We start from the raw sequence: 17,063 nt of genomic DNA on the forward strand, positions 1-17,063 counted from the left end.
TTTACTAGAGTTTGGAAGGAGAACCACTCCTCTAATTGTGACCTTTGATGCGGAACAAAACAACTGGAGGGCAAAATAAACCTGACCCTAGAGAAAAAAATTCTAAAAAGGATTAAAAAGATTTTAGTTCACCCACAAATTAAAATTATGTCATCTTTTACTCGCCTTCATGTCGTTTCAAACCAGTATGTCTTTCTTCTGTGGAACACAAGAGAAGATATTTTGAAGAACATGGAGGTTCAAACAACACCGGACCCTATTGATTTTCATTGTATTGACATATAAATATGTAGTTCTATAAATTGTTCTCAATATTAAAGAATAGCAGTTCACACCACAGCTATAAGGATAACGGCACATTGAAACAATATAATTTGAATGACTTTCAAAATGATTTTATCTGGGTGATGATAAATATTGAGAGCTGATCAGAATCCATCCTGCTGTAATGAGCTTGAGCCTTTAAGCGACAGACAGGCATGTGCTTAGAATAAACAGAACAATATCGTCCGCTGGTGTGGACCAAGCGGCAACATTCTAATCTGAAAAATGAAGCCTACCCGGAAGTGCGAAAAACTGCAATACATCGAAAATCCGCTAGGGGCAGGTCCCAAAAGGGAGCAAATGTCCATAGACCCCCAAGTTAAAATATCCATTTTCACAGCATAAATTCATGTTTTTACAGGTTGGTCCCATGGACTTTTATTGTATTTTTCGATAGGTTCCGAGTGCCTGACAACTGTGAGGGGGGTGAATTTTTTTCTAACTCGTTAGTTTAGATCGTATTTAGATATAAAATGTATGACAAATAAGGGCGTGGTTAACTTTGATTGACAGCTTGATTGACAGCTGATAACGAGCATAGGCTGCGCCGAGTGGAATTCCTGAAATTTGACGTCTCGGCCATGATCTGACACAACACATCATACCACCGCGGGGTTAGGATTTCCCAAGATTTTCCAAGATGGCGCCGCCCATACCCCCCATAAATGGCCTCAAAACCGTTCTTCAGAAAGTCTATGGGTGACGTCACAGACGCTTTGTCCATATTTTTTACAGTCTATGGTGTGGACGCTAATATTCCAGTAGCTATCTTTATAGTTAACGTTCTTGGTGTGAACGGACCTTTAGGCATTGTTCAAAATATCTTCAGTATTCTAAGAAAGAAAGAAAGAAAGAAAGAAAGAAAGAAAGAAAGAAAGAAAGTCACAACATGAGGGTGGGTAAATGACAGTAATTTTGTTTTTGGGCAAACTATCACTGTAAGGTAGTGGTCATCACTAAATGTTTCTTTTCTGTAAACTTCTGGAAGTCTAAGCTGGCCTGCTGACTTAACCACATTGTGACACTAACCACAGGGTGAGCATGTGTGATTTCATCCAATCTCCTTCGCCCCACCCACAACCCCTCCTCCATGGGCTCTTTTCTTTACTACACATTCTCTAATGTTGTTTCTTACTCTTCTTGATGTTCCTCGAGTCTACCTCTCTCACATCTTGTGTTAAGGATGTCAATGCGGAGTTTCCTGACTTTAATGAGCATCTTTATGCTTTGTAAAGGTAAGAGATAGGACATGACTCTATAGATTACACCAATTTAATTTGGTTAAACGTTTGATCCGGTGACTTTGATTGGGAACTTGGAAAATTAGTTTTGAGAAAGATTTAGCTCTTGTTTTTTTTTTACAAAAAAATGTTGTTGAGACATATTTAACCTGGGATGTTTTTCATTTCTGATTTAATATTTTGTGAGTCTTCTTTTATTCAACTGTGTGATGAGCTTCAACATGGGGTCTGAAAGAGATTACCTTAGAATAATTCTGGTGTCTAGGACCAGAAAACAGCAGAATCCAAGGACTTGAGGATTCATTTGTGGCCTACATTTACCAATGTTATCTCAGTAACATTAACTCTAGATGGCAGAAATAGCAGATCAGTGTAAAGAGGGTTAAATACAACAAACCCCCATCCAGCTCATGTGACTGACACCTGTAATAATCTCAGATCTTTCTATTGGGGAAAGGGGAGGGGGAAGAGAAACATGTGGAAGGAGAGGTGGGATGATCTGCTTTTTTATAGAAGCATGATCCAATTGTGACTTACTTGCAGGCTAATTACAGAGCACAGATGACCTCTATGGTCATGGAAATCTACAAAGAAAACATGAGAGGTTACATGCCTTACATATGTGGTGGACAGTGACACATCATATGATCTACAGGATGACCAAAGGGATGTAGTCCAGATTGACGAAAAAAATGGAAGCATGAAACTTTGATGTTTAGTGGAGAGGACGGGCGCACAGCAAGATTGAACAGCAAGTAGGTCGCTAAAATCCAGGCTTACTCCACTTGAGGATCAGTCTGTGTCAATTTCGGGAAAGAACAAGAGAGGGAAAGGACAGCGATGACTGACTTTTGTAAATATTATAAATGTACAGAACAAAATGAATTATTATTCAGTTTTCAGAGGAGCTGGGACTGGGAATATGTTTAAATGATCAACTAAGATTTTATGATGAAACAAAAGGAATCATGGATGAATTAACAGAATATTAAAACAAATGGCAAATGCAATCAAAGGATGCAACATTACTCTCAGAATGTACTTAATTTATCTGGACCATTTTTGACTTTTACATCCTAAAAAAACTCCTCAATGTCTGTCAATGTCAAAAACAGTTTGTTATGGATACATATTTTTTATAGCTAATCAAAAGAGCCAACTAGCACTATGCTAAGCTAGCGAGCTAAGCTTTTAGCTTGCTTACCGAAGGCTAAATGAACACAAAGAAAGGAAAATGTTAATGTTTGGCTTTGGTAATATTGTGTGATAGCCTAATTTAAAAGACATTATTTAACATATTTGTGAATAAGATGCAAAATAATTTTCTGTCATTTCTAAACAGGCAACAAATACCCCTTAAAAGTTGTCTTAGCTAACTGAATTGCTGTCTAGTGTGAATTAGGAAGTACCCAAATAATTTGTCATTATTTAAAAGAAAATCTATTGTTGTATAATTTGAAACATAACAAGCTTCTTTTATATTTTGCTCGAAATATGTTACAATAATTCTTTAAAATAAATGCCACTTACGATCCTCTGTCTGTGCTGGAGGGTTGTTTTAGTATTATTATTATTTTTAACTTTTATTTTTAACGTTTAAGTTTCAGTAATTTTCCAATGCATTTTTGTAATATTTTTTTAGTTTTTTCTTGATATTCCTTTATAGCTTTTAGTCATTTTTATTTCAGCTGCCAAAGCAGCTGTATTACAATATAAATTTATATTTAAATTTATTTCAGCTTCATTTTAATTACTGACAATTTCCATTTCAACAATTTTTAATAGTTTTAGTCAACAATGCTGTGTTGTGCTGTCAAACCAAACACAAAATTAGCTGGAAACAAAAAGGTATAACAAACCATATCAATTAATTGGTTCAGTAATTAACATCTTTATCTCTTTCACACAAGCAAAACACAGACCATTAAGCCAGTGTCTTTTGTCGTTAGGTGAGGACAGTGAGTGTGACAACTTCACCGATCTGGATTTCCATGAGTCTTTCATAGGGACCAATCTGGATGTGCGGCTGCTGCTCTACACTCGCGAAAACCTCGAGTGCGGTCAGGAGCTTCCCCACCACAACTTCACTCAAGAACCCCTGTTTAATGTAACCAGACCCACTACCTTTGTCATCCATGGGTACCGACCCACAGGGGCACCGCCTATCTGGATCAACCACATTGTGCACTTATTAGCGGCACAGAAGGACATGAACATCCTGGTAGTGGACTGGAACAGAGGGGCGGCCAACCTCAACTACTTCACGGCTGTAGCCAACACGCGGGGTACAGCTGTGAACATCACAGGCTTGATAGAAAGCATGGAGGTAGGGTCAGTGGTCTGAAGTTGCTTTGGTTAGTAATGAATGCCAAATTATTGAATGATGCAAAAATATTGTGTTCTAATCAGAAAGAGGGAGCATCTCTTGACTCCATCCACCTGATTGGCGTCAGCCTGGGTGCACACATTGCCGGGTTCATTGGTGCGATGCTGGGAGGACGAGTGGGCAGAATCACAGGTGAGACTCAGGAATATGAGCCAATGAAACAAAACCGGTTGTAACATCTTCAGTTAGTTAATCTTGTCTAATAAATTTCGTTTGCTAAATGTTTCACCTGGTCAACTCTAGGTCTAGACCCAGCAGGGCCAATGTTTGCTGGTGTTCCCCCTGAGGACCGCCTTGATCCAACTGATGCCCAGTTTGTAGATGTGCTGCACACAGATATGAATTGTAAGTATAATACATTTGTGGCTAATGATACGAAAGAATAAAAAATATCTATTATTTGTTTATATTATCTATTATATGTTCAGAATGGAAAACTAATAATTTGCAGTTTAATGTATGCTACAATGTTTGATTGTTTTTTAGTATATTTTTTTCTTTTTTCTATTTTGTTGTCACATAATTTTAACTATGTTGCATTTAACTAAGTGAGTGTGATCCAGTCATCAAAAAAAGAGTCCAATTAAATTAGACAAGAAAACTTTTTTTTTTAAAATCTGGGGTCATTTGTCACATTAGAAATGGAAGGTCAGATCAATGCATTGCATTGAATATTTGTTGTAAACTTCACGTTTTTGCAAATGTTTTTAAGGTCAAACAGTTATTCCATGCATACAGAAAATCTCCACATTGTGCACAGCATGTTCTAGATTAAAAATACTAAAATAGAACTACATAATATGCTATTCTAAACATAGCCTAACAATCCCACACTCAAACACTGTTTCCTGTGGCAGCCTTTGGCCTTAGAGGAACCCATGGCCATATTGATTTCTATGCCAATGGAGGATTAGATCAGCCTGGATGTCCCAAGACCATCTTCTCAGGTCAGTATGTTAAGATTAACTTTTGGGAGAAGTCAGGGTTGAGATCCAAATAATTAATGATTAATGAATGCTCTTCAAATAAACCCAAAATGCAAAATGTTGGCTGTGCAATTAAGATTCTGTCATAATCAAATGATGCAATCCTCCCAATTGGATTGAGTTCATTATTAGGTTTTGCTAACAGGGCTAAGATCTAATCTCACTCCTTCTGTTCTCCACAGGGAAATCTTATTTTGTGTGTGATCACCAGAGGTCTGTTTTCCTGTACCTGTGTGCTCTGAATCACACCTGTAACCTTACAGCATACCCGTGTTCCTCGTACAGCGACTTCCTCAGTGGCCAGTGCTTGCAGTGTGAGACCTTTAAGCCTGCGACCTGTCCTGTTCTGGGTAAATACAGTATATTTAGTAATTAACCATATAAAATGCAAATATGAATACTAAGTAAAGATTTCAAGTGTGATTTTGCTTTTATACAATAGTTCAATAAATTAATATACAGAGTAACTTATATTTTAGACACAATATTTCCAGTAACTTTTTTTTTGTTCTGCCAACAAAATCATTTCCTTAATTCATTTATAGCGAATTAATGAATATGCGAATTATGTATAGCGATTTAATGAATATGCAAATGAGCCCCGCCTCCACTTATTCATACAGGGTCATCTACAAGTCGATGTATCAGAATGGTAATGCGTTTTATGTATCGCTCTCTAACAAGTTGGACACATAACAGTAATTAATATGATTAGCCTTTGGCTTGACTACGTTATCAAACAGCTAATGTGTTGCTAATGTTACACAGCTTATGTTGCCGTTCGCCACCTCAGAGTCAAACAGCTGCCGTCTAAGAACGTCAGTGGATAAAGGCATATAGTTCATAATAACATCGTAATATACATCATATACATAATTCACCCGCTATATTGCTACATGTACCCGATTTTTTATATCAACAGATTAGAAATATATACTGGGATAACCTGGCTTCTCGAAACTCCCCTGCTTAGCAGCATAATGATGCTAAAGCCCGTCGGCATTTTGTCGTGATTAGTTACGGATAAGGTAGTTTGTGACGCATTTTAAACCGCGTTTTTGAAAGTGTTTCACTGCAGTTTAAAGGAGAACATACTCAGCAAAGGTGTTGACTCATGAATTTGCACATAGTTTGTCTAAAAGCATATAAAAAACACCACATAGACATATAAACAACATTAAAAAGTTAAGCTCGAGTATTTAAATCAGCCATACGTAAACCAATATCCTTCAAAAAGTTCTCCTCAATATAACAGATAAATAAAATAGTAAGTAAAATTAACTAGTCAAAGTCTACTTGCGCTGGTTTCGGCTTCATCATCGGCTGCAGTCATGACTTCATCTTATAAATCAAACACAATCACAAATACCTGCTAATGCACTACTATATCACTGTGCTATCAACACTCTTGGAAACTCACTCAGCCAGTCAGATTTGAAGACCATAACTAACTGTTATCTAACCTTTTTCCTCAGGTTATGACATGAACCCGTGGAAGGATACTCTCTTGAGGTTAGGGCAAACAAGAGCATATTTCTCAACTACGGCAGAGCTTCCCTACAGCAGTGAGTTATCAGCACTATAATGGCTCATTGCAGAAGTTTTCTCAAAGGCATTTTGTGCAATATTCTGATTTCTTATTTCAGAAACAATCTACAGAGTGGACCTAGTAACCTGGAACCAGTTTCTACGGTGGGGGGTGGTCATACTCCGACTGCACAACGGAAAAAACGTAATAGAGACCAAGATGGATAAGTATGTAAACTGAAGTTATGAGTTTATTTAACAGAAAAAGCGCCTTCAAACTTTGACTTGCCATTCTGTAATGCTTACTCTGTATGTTTTGCTCAGTAAGCTGTTGAGGTTTGAGCAGTATACATCCACTCGACTACTGGCCCAGTTTGATGAGGATCTATATCCAATTCAGAAAATATCTTTACGGATTGTCACTGGGAATGTGATTGGACCTCGATACAAGATAAGGCTGCTCCGTATTCGGATAACTCCACTGGAAAATCCAAACAGGTGAATAACCACACAACATTTGCTTTTCTGAGTTACTGCTCATACACAACCACTCAAAAGTTTAAGTCTCTTATGCTCAGCATAGGTGCATTTAAAACACAGTAAAAATAGTGATTTTGTGAAATATCATTACAATTAAAAAGAACTATTCACTATTTTAATATATTAAAAAATGCAATTTATGCCTGTGATGGTAAAGCAGAATTTTTAGCATCATTACTCCAGTCTTCAGTGTTCATTTCTTACTATTATCAGTGTTGAAATCAGTTGTGCTGCTTCTGTGTAAATCATGATACCTATATTTTTTGGGATTTCTTGATAATTAGAGAGTTCAAAAGATTGGAATTAATTTGAAACAGAAATCTTTTCTAACATTAGAAATGTCTTTACTGTCACTTTTGATCAACTTATGCATCCTTGCAGAATAGAAGTACTCATTAATTAAAAGAACGGTAGTATATGATTGTGATGCACTCTGAACAAAAACAGTAATTTAATCATGTTGCTCTTGTCCCCAACAGGGCACTAATGTGTCGATATGACATTATATTGGAGGAGAATGCGGAGGTGTCTTTCAAAGCGTTGCCCTGTCATTAACCTTGAAAAATCACATTGGAATGCCTGAACTAATACAGACATTTCAAGAGGGTCTAAAAAGTTTAACAACTTTTAGTGCCTTTTTTGTGAGATTACTACTGTGATTCTTTTGTGGACTAGTATAAAACTATGTTATACCAGACACATATTCCAGTAGAATTAAAGTGCAGTTTTACAATATCAAATTCTTACCCTTCCTGTATAGTTTTGTTTTAAACAATACCAATATAAACAAAATATTTAATTGTATATCTGTTTTACATGTACAGTTTTTGCATTCTTTTGTAAAATAAATTATGTGGACTGAAAACACCCGAAGCTTCATTTGAAAACTTTTTGGCACCAAATGATTTTATTTACAGAAGAACTTCTACTTTGAGTTCACACAGCAGAATACAGTGAATATGAAACTATTTAGCATCATACATGAAGGTGGTACAACAAAAAAGTCTGTATTTGCATACTGTTATGAAATTTGTGATTACATTTGTATGAATTGTATTGAATTAATTGAAATTGGTGCCTTGTAAATGATGGAATATCATAAATCAAAATCTAAACTCTAGTCCACTGACAATAAAGAATAGCAATGTTTTAGGATTATAGGGGAACATCTCCAAGGTGATATGTAATTTTTAATAACCTATTTTATTCTTTACAATCCTCAAAACAAAATGTTTACAAGCGGTTTCTATAAATCAACAGCTCGTCTCAAACAAATAGTAGGTGAATCAAAAATGGATAAAAAAAAAGATCATTGACATGTACATAAAGTTATCTGAAGCTTCAGAATTTAAAGGTTTTAGTGGTTCTAATATCAAAAAACATTGTGTCGTGCGCAAGTGACCTCAGATTTGAGATGCTGATTTTCTCCTTGCTCACTGCCACCTACAGGTCAAAAGACAAAATATAGAGAACAGAAAAATGAAGCGCCAATGTACACTAGATAAAATTCTTCTGTTTGAAAGTCAGACAAAAATGTATAACAACATATATATATATATAGATAACAATATATATATAAAAATACACACATGTATACACATACACAGTTTCCTCACCACTATTTCAAGTCCTGCGTCCACGTGGTCTGCTAGTTCGATTGGAATTCCCCCTTGGATTGAAGTTTTGCCTGCTAGGTTGTGGCATTCTTTGACGAGGACCATCCTGGAGGACCAAAAAGCATCATAGTTTGACCAATCAAACTTTTTTTAAAATAGATGTGCATTGACAAAAAACAGACAAAGACTCACCCACTGCCTTGGATGCTCACGTTCTTGTTCAGACCATATAAAGTTCTCTTCCGCCTCCTCAGCATCGTCACTCATGTAGGGAAGCTCACTCTCATGACTTTGGAAAGACATTAACATTTCAAATCATGGGAGATGCGGATGCCAAGCACACAATTTTGTATTTGTTCAATGCAGAGAACATGATCGGTTGAGATGTTGCATGCAAATATTTAATCTATTAGATATATTAAACACAGTCCATACCTGTCAGGAGCCCTTTGAGCTAAGCTTCCCCCAGCAATAGTGATCTTCACACCCTCCAGTCGCTGCTGTCTTCTTCGTTCCAGGTCATATCTGAGGTCACTAGGGTCAGGGACAAGCTGTCGCCTCTGAAGCTAGCAAAAGAATCTACATTTGAACCAACATACATAAAATGTGATTTTGATTGACCTGAAAAAGATAAACTTACTGGATCCGCCCCTATGTTGCAGAAGATCTGAGGTTTTGATGAAGCCATTCCGAGCTGCCTACAATAAGAGAAAGAATTTTCATTTCTGTACCGCAAAAGGTTTGGCACAAGTTACAAGCTAAGGACTAAAATTTAGAAAAAGGTGGTGATTAACTCTTTAACCTTAAATATAAATAACAATAAAAAAAACAGTGATGCTTACCTTTGCAAGCTTCACTTATGAATAAAAAAACAAAATAATTGGCATGTGTACCTATTCATGACCGGTCTCACATTCCCCATCTCCTCCTCCTCGTCGTCCTCTTCTTCTTGCTTAAACTCATCCTGGAGTGAATAATACTGTTCATTTGCAAATCGCTGATTAAGTGTGATGCCTTGGCCCCTAAAGTAGCTTTCTGCAAAGCAAACGGTTAACCAAAATCAATTCTGTGCTATGTAAGATGCATCATATGCTACCAGGCTAATCCACTGGTTCCTGACCTTTAACTTGATGCACAAGGGTGATGATCTCTTGGGCAAATGTCCCAGAATGCACCGCTGATTCCCTAAAAGTCCCAGAATGCTCCAGCATGGGCAGGAAATCAAGGCGTTGTCGACCCACATTGACTAAGTCCAGTGATAACTGCCTATCTGAAGAATATCCTAAATGACTGAACAAGAGGTCATACATACAGAGATATAAGGATACATTACAGCTTTAATTTTCCAACTGTATCAGACTATAATACTTATAAATAAATACTTGTTTTAGAAAAGTTATTGCTTGCTACTCCTGTTGGAATAAAATCAGGTACAAAACTCTGGTGCAAAAGTTCAGTATTACTACCATATTAACCATAAACATGGCAATGTTTATTTTAATGAAAAACAACTGGTCTGGTCATATAATGCCTTTTATCTGCAAATTCACCAGCACTACTTAGATTAATCTAAAACACCTCTTCCAGTGAAATTAAAAGTGGTCTCCTTTTGTGGAAAGCAACTTTATAACCTTGAAACTCAGGGTGTTTACACGACAACTATGTACAAAAAAGCGGAAAAAACACTCTTCTTTACGTTTTTCTTGTACAGGTGACAACTTTGTCAAAAAGATCCCCAATCACATGAGTCCGGCTAAAAACGCTGTAATATTCATGCCAGGCCAGTAGTTGGCGATATTACGTTGTAGAAAAAACAACAACTATGTGCCTATAAACTGAACACATAGAGTAATACGCATGATATCACTGTTTTCACAAATTAGCATTTTTGTAGTTTACACGAAGACGATAACTGTATCGTTTTCAAAAACTTGCACTTTGAAACACGATTTCAAAAGTTAAAGAACAGCCAAAATGCATAAAAATTTTTGTTGTGTAAACCGTTAATTCACTGTGATCCAGTGAATACAAAGTAGGCACACATATAGAAATTCAAGATACCGATTTTGGTCTGAAAACTGCAGTTTACAGTATTCAGATTAATTCAATTAGAGTCGTGTGCTCAAGATTAAAATTTTGGTCTGATCAACCTTAATTTATCTATCATATAATATATAATTTGACGATACATAATAAATATGGCAGGTCGAAGTTCATGCCTCTCCTCTCACTGTCATTGTGCATTTCCATTCATCAGAGGGTCCTTCAGTAAACTCATTTGTTCCAGATTGTCAACACGCGGTGATCGATCAGACAACAAATCTCAAACGTGTTCGTAAGGTATGTTTACTTGTAGTGCAAAATCTTGATTGTGAGCTTGAGAAATGCAATGGATGCATTGAACCGACGATATCAACTTCTAGACGAGTTTTGAAGATCTCCAGTGGGTCTTCACAGATCCCTCTCCTCCTCGCTGAATAAAATAACACACCCTTTAAGTTCAGCTGTGCTCCAGGACTTTCCCTTGGCATATGGCAAATCTGTAGTATGCAAATCTGATATGATGAATCTCGCTGCTCCGCTGTCTTTCAGATAAAATCAAATGTCTATTGGCAGATGCTACAAACATTGTCATCTGTGAAAAGTTATTCTTGTGGAATTTGCAATTGACACTTTGTTTCTTTGCTGACATCTCCTTTCTAAAAAATACTTCAAAATAACAGGTACGCATTTGGGAAAAATGGCTGTATTGAAGAGTCTTGCAAATGACTGTAAAATACTTCCAAAGACATGTCATCACATGACACAGCCATGTACACGGAGTTCTCATCATCATTTATTGAAAAAACGTGTCCAAATACTGAAACAAAAAGCAGAAAGAGTTCCTGTAGCTCATCTAGTAATGCATGGCACTAGCAATGCCAAGTCCATGGGTTTGCTTGGCAGGGAACACAGTCAACTCTTGAAGGAACTTTACAATGCAAGTCACTTTGGAGTGTCTCCCAAATAGGCCCCATCACATTCCTGTTGCTCTGTCCATTTGAGTACAATATTTTGAGCATGCTTCTTTGGTTTCATAATTCATCGTGACGGGAAGGCTGTAGGGTCTATACAACAGAAACATCAAAATTAGGTATCTTCTTCAGCCCAAGCATCTTTGCTGCATCCACATGTTGGAGTACGCAGGATGGATAATCGCTGGATGAGATTTTCATCAATAAATGCAGGTTATTCACAGTTAAATCTATGACTTTGTCCATCTGCTTCAGATTTGTTTGTATATGCAGTTTTTGCCCATGGTAAATACATCAATAAATACTTATTACATGGGATAGTACAAGCAAATCGACTTGGCGAAAGTCAAACGCATCCAAGAATTTTCTTATTGCGGTGTGACATTTTCTGCTCCAGTTCCAGATTAAATGACTGCCATTTGTCCTTTCAGTCCCATCTTCTTACTTTCAAATAAGGTCATACTTCTTCCCCACAAGAAAAACCATCAGCAGCGAATGACAGTCTGAACGCTGTGGACATCTGGAAAACGTGTGGATACCTACACGATTTCAATTCAATTGTATGGTTGCTGACTTACCTTAAGTCAATACAGCTCTGAAAGTAGAAGAGCTCAGACCCTGTGGGGCACTGGTATTTTGGTGGAGACATCATCTTGAAAAGCCAAAAAGTGGATGAAAATAGGGGGACTGGTTTTCCTTTGTCTGGGTGAACTGGTGGAGTACATTATCCTCAGGTTCTTAAGCAAATGAAGTTGAGATCCATGTAATTGCAGTCTAGTATTTCAGATATTTGATGAACCATTTACATGCAAGAATTAGCAGCAGGAAGATGTGTTTTTTTCCCGCTGGATTTACTGTCCTGTGACATCCATTTAAATGAAGAGTGAAACTGAAAGGCAATTCAAATCACATCCTCTCCAGATGACAAACGACGTAAGACAGAAGAACCCAAACCCAGGCGTTTTGGCATTGATGTCAAGGAATAGCACATTGTAACTTCCACCAACTTCTTGTGCAACCTGGGATTTTATACAGCATTTGTAGTGTCTTCACATACCTTCTGAAACTTTTTCTTGTGAATGATCACAAGTAGTTTAACTTCTGCTGTCCTTCTGCCGGTCCCATTTTATGATGCATTAGCCATGTCACAGCCTTGAAGTCATCAATGTTCCTGACATTTGAAGGATTGGCTGGTAGCTTTCACATCGAAACATTTGTTTAAATGAGACGGCACACAAATGTACACAACACAACAGCACAAGATGAATACTTCAGAAATGTCAGATCAATCCTTAATACATCCCAATACTCCATGGTTTGAGAAAAATGTTTTATTCACAAGGGATGACACTGAACTTCAGTGGACATATCCAGGTATGCAAATCCTTCCCCTTTTAAAGCTGTTCAGAGCCGTACGGGATATCCTGGGAATCTTGAACAATGGTTGTCAGATTTTAGCAATGGATGATTTGCCCATCCTGAAATAACCATATCTTGGTATGATCTTCGATACCCATGTACATGATGATAGACACAAAATGGCTCATCAGTGGCTTTTCTGGATTCAACCCCACACTTTCATTGAATCTTCTTGTTGTTCACAAGCTGTAGATTGTTGTGCTTCAGGTCTTCATGGTATGGCAACAGTGGACAGGAAAAGAGGCATGAACTTTTGACTCTAACCAAATGTGGTATGACAATGATACTATACCTGGTTTGCCCAATGGGGCGACTCATGTCCACCTTGATCTTGAGGGTCTCCTGTTCACTGAAATCCATTCTAGGCGCAGGACCAACATTAGCGTTTCGATTCCTGTGATACTGAGCTCTTTGGCGAACCTCCTCTTGTCCCGTTATCCTCCCATGGTTCCGTTGTGGTCTCTCTTCCTCCCATTCATGGACAGAGCCTCTTTCTCTGTTCCTCAAATCAATATCACTCACATCCCTCAAATTCATTTCCCTCCGTCCTTCTGAGTCTCTTGAATGTGACTCCATTCTAGATTGATCCATGTGTTTTGGTCGCTCTCTCCCTTGACTTTCTCTTGCATAAGAAGAGTAGTTCTTCCTCGACTCCTCTCGGGGGTTAATATTTGGTCGTCCGGGGTGTTTATCTTGTAAGGTACGTGCATGATGACCTTGGTCTCTTCTATCTCGATGAGGTTCCCGGTTCCTCTGGGTTTCAGTTGGCCTAGGTGGATCTCTGCTCCTCGGATAGCCACTTGTTTTCGGGGGATCGCGGCTCCTCGAATCTTGTTTTGTGATTCCATGATCGTGTTCCACAATGACAGGTGCACGACGTGGGCTGAAGCCCCTGTGAGGCTCAACGAACTCATCCTGGAGACCCAAATCTGAAAATCCTTTAGAAGAAGGGTGGTGCTCCCTATAATCTGACTTTGATGACCTGTATTAAAAAAAGCAAGTAACATTTGTCCAAGATTAGAACGAAATTACAGAAACACCTAATTACTAGCAACGTTTTAGTGAACAATACAATTAACTGGATCAATATATTCCAATTGACAATAATGACATTTAACTGAAACTAATCTGAATGAACAAAATAAAAAGCAACAAACACTAAATGTAATTAATGTAAAATTAAAGGCATATAGTGTAACAGATGCAATTAGAAACAATTTTATCCATCATTGAATGAGATGGATAGTGATTGAATCCTTTCTTCTGTTCTTCGTTCCTCTCTGTCCACGTCAGACGTATGAAGCCGGGAAAGAATTGTATTCTTGTACCTATCTGGGAAGGAGCCTCTTTCATGATACTGATCGCCATGTTCTTCATTGTGATACACATAATCCGTGTGTCTTCTTCCTTCTTGATATCTTGGATAAGATCGGTCCCTCGATTCTCTGTGATTGTGCTGTGAACTGAGCTCCTTTTCAACACCTTGATTCCTGTTCCAGCTTGGCGACGGCATCCTGTATTGCTCTTCCACACCAAAACGTGTGTTATCAGGGGAAGGTAACCTCTCCCTGGGCAGCCTCCTTGGAGAATGGGCCTGTCTTTCTTCATCACCCTGTATGTGGTATCTGGTCATAGGTGAAGGACCTCTTTTTTGAGCATGCTCTATCGCATCAATAAATTTGGCCCAGTGGTCGACATGTTGTTCTCCTTGATAGGAATCTTTGTTCCAGTGTGTGTTACTTTCTACCTTGTTGACATATTCAGGGTTTCTCCATGCATCAGATTGTACCGATGAATGCATCTGGTCACCAAATAATCCTTCCGCTCTCCTCCCATGAAGGGTTGGAATTCTGTTGGTATTCGAGAGGTTCAAGAAGCTGTTAATACTCAGCAATGCAACAATTTAAAAAAAAAAGTGTAACACTGACTGAAAACATCTACTTTAGATTAAATACCTTGAATATATAGGGGATCTCGAACGCGGACGTGACATTGTTTCCTTGAAAAACAAGAAACTGTTAGCCATGAGACCAGATTTATGCAGCCGAGGTGTCCATTATGAAGATTTACCATCGTATTTGCATAGTAACTATAGTTTTACTTGTGGCTACAGCAAATTTATTGGCCTTTGTTATAAAAAAAATATCAGCCGTAACATATTACAATCAAAAGTTTCAATAAAAATCACAGAACTCTTCCTCACTTTTCCAACAGATAGTTAGTATGTTTCAATAATATTTTCAACAAAATACTGTAGCACAAAATTAATTACTGCAGGCATTTTTTTACATTTAAAATTGATAAAAATCTACACAAAATTTTAAATAGAAATAGGCACTGAATGTGATCATACATTTAAACGATATAATGCTCTGAAGTGCTATTGAAAATAGAAATATTAACCTATGGCTTTCCCCACACATTTTGACCAAAAATAATGCAAAATGTTCAATTACTTCTCTGGTTATTCATGATTGCTATCATGATTTTGTTTATTATTATTATTATTAGATATTTATGGGGCTGTTTTCCATTTATATGCCACATACCAATTCTTGAAAATAATACATTCTATATATTTTATCAAGTTTATTAATAATATCAAATTTTGAACTGGAAATCGGTAAATAAAAACCGGAAACAATCTTTTAAGATCCATGTTGCCGTTTTTCCTTCACGCTTCCCATTGTTTTGTTAAAACTACTAAATTAAATACATATTTAATTTTACATAAAGATACCACAGCAACTGAAGTAAATAAATGTTAATACAATAAAACCGTGGTAACATTTATTATTAAGGGATCAAACTAAGTCCGTTCCAAACCACAGAATACACGTGTTATAAATACTGCAAAACTTAATGCTCATACTCAATGAATTGAGTTTTCAAATGCACTTAAAATGAAACAGTAACGCATTACACTACATTAATAATTAAAAGTCCTCGACATGGGCCATTCACAAGGCCTGCACAACAAAATTACATGCGATCAATGCTGATGCTAGACTATGGAATAATGAATGCAACATTTGAAAGAAAGGAGAAAGCTATGAATATTGAAATATAAACATCATATGTAGAATACAACGACAGTGAATAACGTTACAGTAACCAGTATTAGCCTCACATACCCCTCGCGAAATGGCTTCCACACACTGCTAGATGATGCGTCCACCAAAATACCAGTTTCTCGCGGAAAAAAAAAGGACCAAACTGTCATACAGTGAATTACATCACAGACTGAGAAGCTTTCAGAATCAGTACGATGAATCAAAAAATGGGTGGATTGTTGATGTACGTATTTTATCACACGACTAACTTGACCCTGCGAGCCACACACAAGATTGACCCGGAAGAGAACCAATGTCTCGTTTTCGTCTCTATGGTTTCCGTCAGCAGCTCACAACAGCGAGTGTGAGCGTCACTGACCCCTACAGACACCTCTGTAGATTGCACTGATCTATATTGTCACCCACATGTTCTTAAAAGGGATAGTTCACCCAAAAATTTATTGCATTTTCCCCCCCAAAAAATGCAGCTACTATCAACCGTCTACCAACATTCTTCAAAATATCTTCTTTTGTGTTCAACGGGTTTGGAACAACTTGAGGGTGAGTAAATGATGACAGGATTTTAGTTTTATCCCTTTAATGAAAAACATACTGTATATACATTATACCCATTCATATTTTTAAACTTATTTATAGAAATATTTTAATATTATCATTTTTTGTATAAATATAAACAGTAAAGTATTCAACAAAATGATTCATGAAACAATGTAAAAGGTAATGTACAAAAAAACCAAACCATTGTTTAGTACAATATATATTAGCCTAATTATATCGTCAACTGTGACAACACGCCCCACTAGTGGTAAAAGTGTTTAATAAACGGTGTAAATTTTTCCTGAGCAATTTGGAAATATATTTTTTGTGCCAAATTTCTTCATATATTACCAAATATTCTCTGACATAACATGTGTGACAACAAGCCATGTCTGTTCT

General features: G+C 37.2%; 2 protein-coding genes across 3 annotated transcripts; one reads left to right on the forward strand and one right to left on the reverse strand.

The window, feature by feature from the left end:
- Positions 1-1,507: 1,507 nt before the first annotated feature.
- On the forward strand, positions 1,508-7,865 carry lipib (lipase, member Ib; the record flags this gene model as incomplete). The annotated part of the gene is made up of 10 exons (XM_081353324.1): positions 1,508-1,559; positions 3,515-3,891; positions 3,975-4,083; positions 4,195-4,296; positions 4,809-4,898; positions 5,120-5,287; positions 6,413-6,502; positions 6,584-6,692; positions 6,789-6,962; positions 7,484-7,865. 10 exons carry the CDS (start codon positions 1,508-1,510, stop codon positions 7,557-7,559), a joined length of 1,347 nt encoding a protein of 448 aa, XP_081209450.1. The 3' UTR covers positions 7,560-7,865.
- LOC308683091 (uncharacterized protein) lies at positions 7,787-16,493 on the reverse strand. 2 transcript variants are annotated; one of them, XM_081353322.1, is made up of 11 exons: positions 16,188-16,493; positions 15,009-15,052; positions 14,382-14,903; positions 13,346-14,035; positions 9,741-9,910; positions 9,514-9,655; positions 9,261-9,318; positions 9,056-9,186; positions 8,813-8,909; positions 8,621-8,726; positions 7,787-8,447 (listed from the first exon to the last, which is right to left on the reverse strand). In XM_081353322.1, exons 2-10 carry the CDS (start codon positions 15,044-15,046, stop codon positions 8,628-8,630), a joined length of 1,947 nt encoding a protein of 648 aa, XP_081209448.1. In that variant the 5' UTR covers positions 15,047-15,052; positions 16,188-16,493; the 3' UTR covers positions 7,787-8,447; positions 8,621-8,627. The 2 variants fall into 2 exon arrangements, with proteins under 2 accessions (XP_081209448.1, XP_081209449.1); XM_081353323.1 differs by having other exon boundaries at positions 7,789-8,447; positions 9,056-9,180.
- Between the last annotated feature and the right edge of the window lie 570 nt (positions 16,494-17,063).

This window comes from Scardinius erythrophthalmus (genome assembly GCF_964197995.2).
Source record: "Scardinius erythrophthalmus genome assembly, chromosome: 22".
Taxonomy (NCBI): domain Eukaryota; kingdom Metazoa; phylum Chordata; class Actinopteri; order Cypriniformes; family Leuciscidae; genus Scardinius; species Scardinius erythrophthalmus.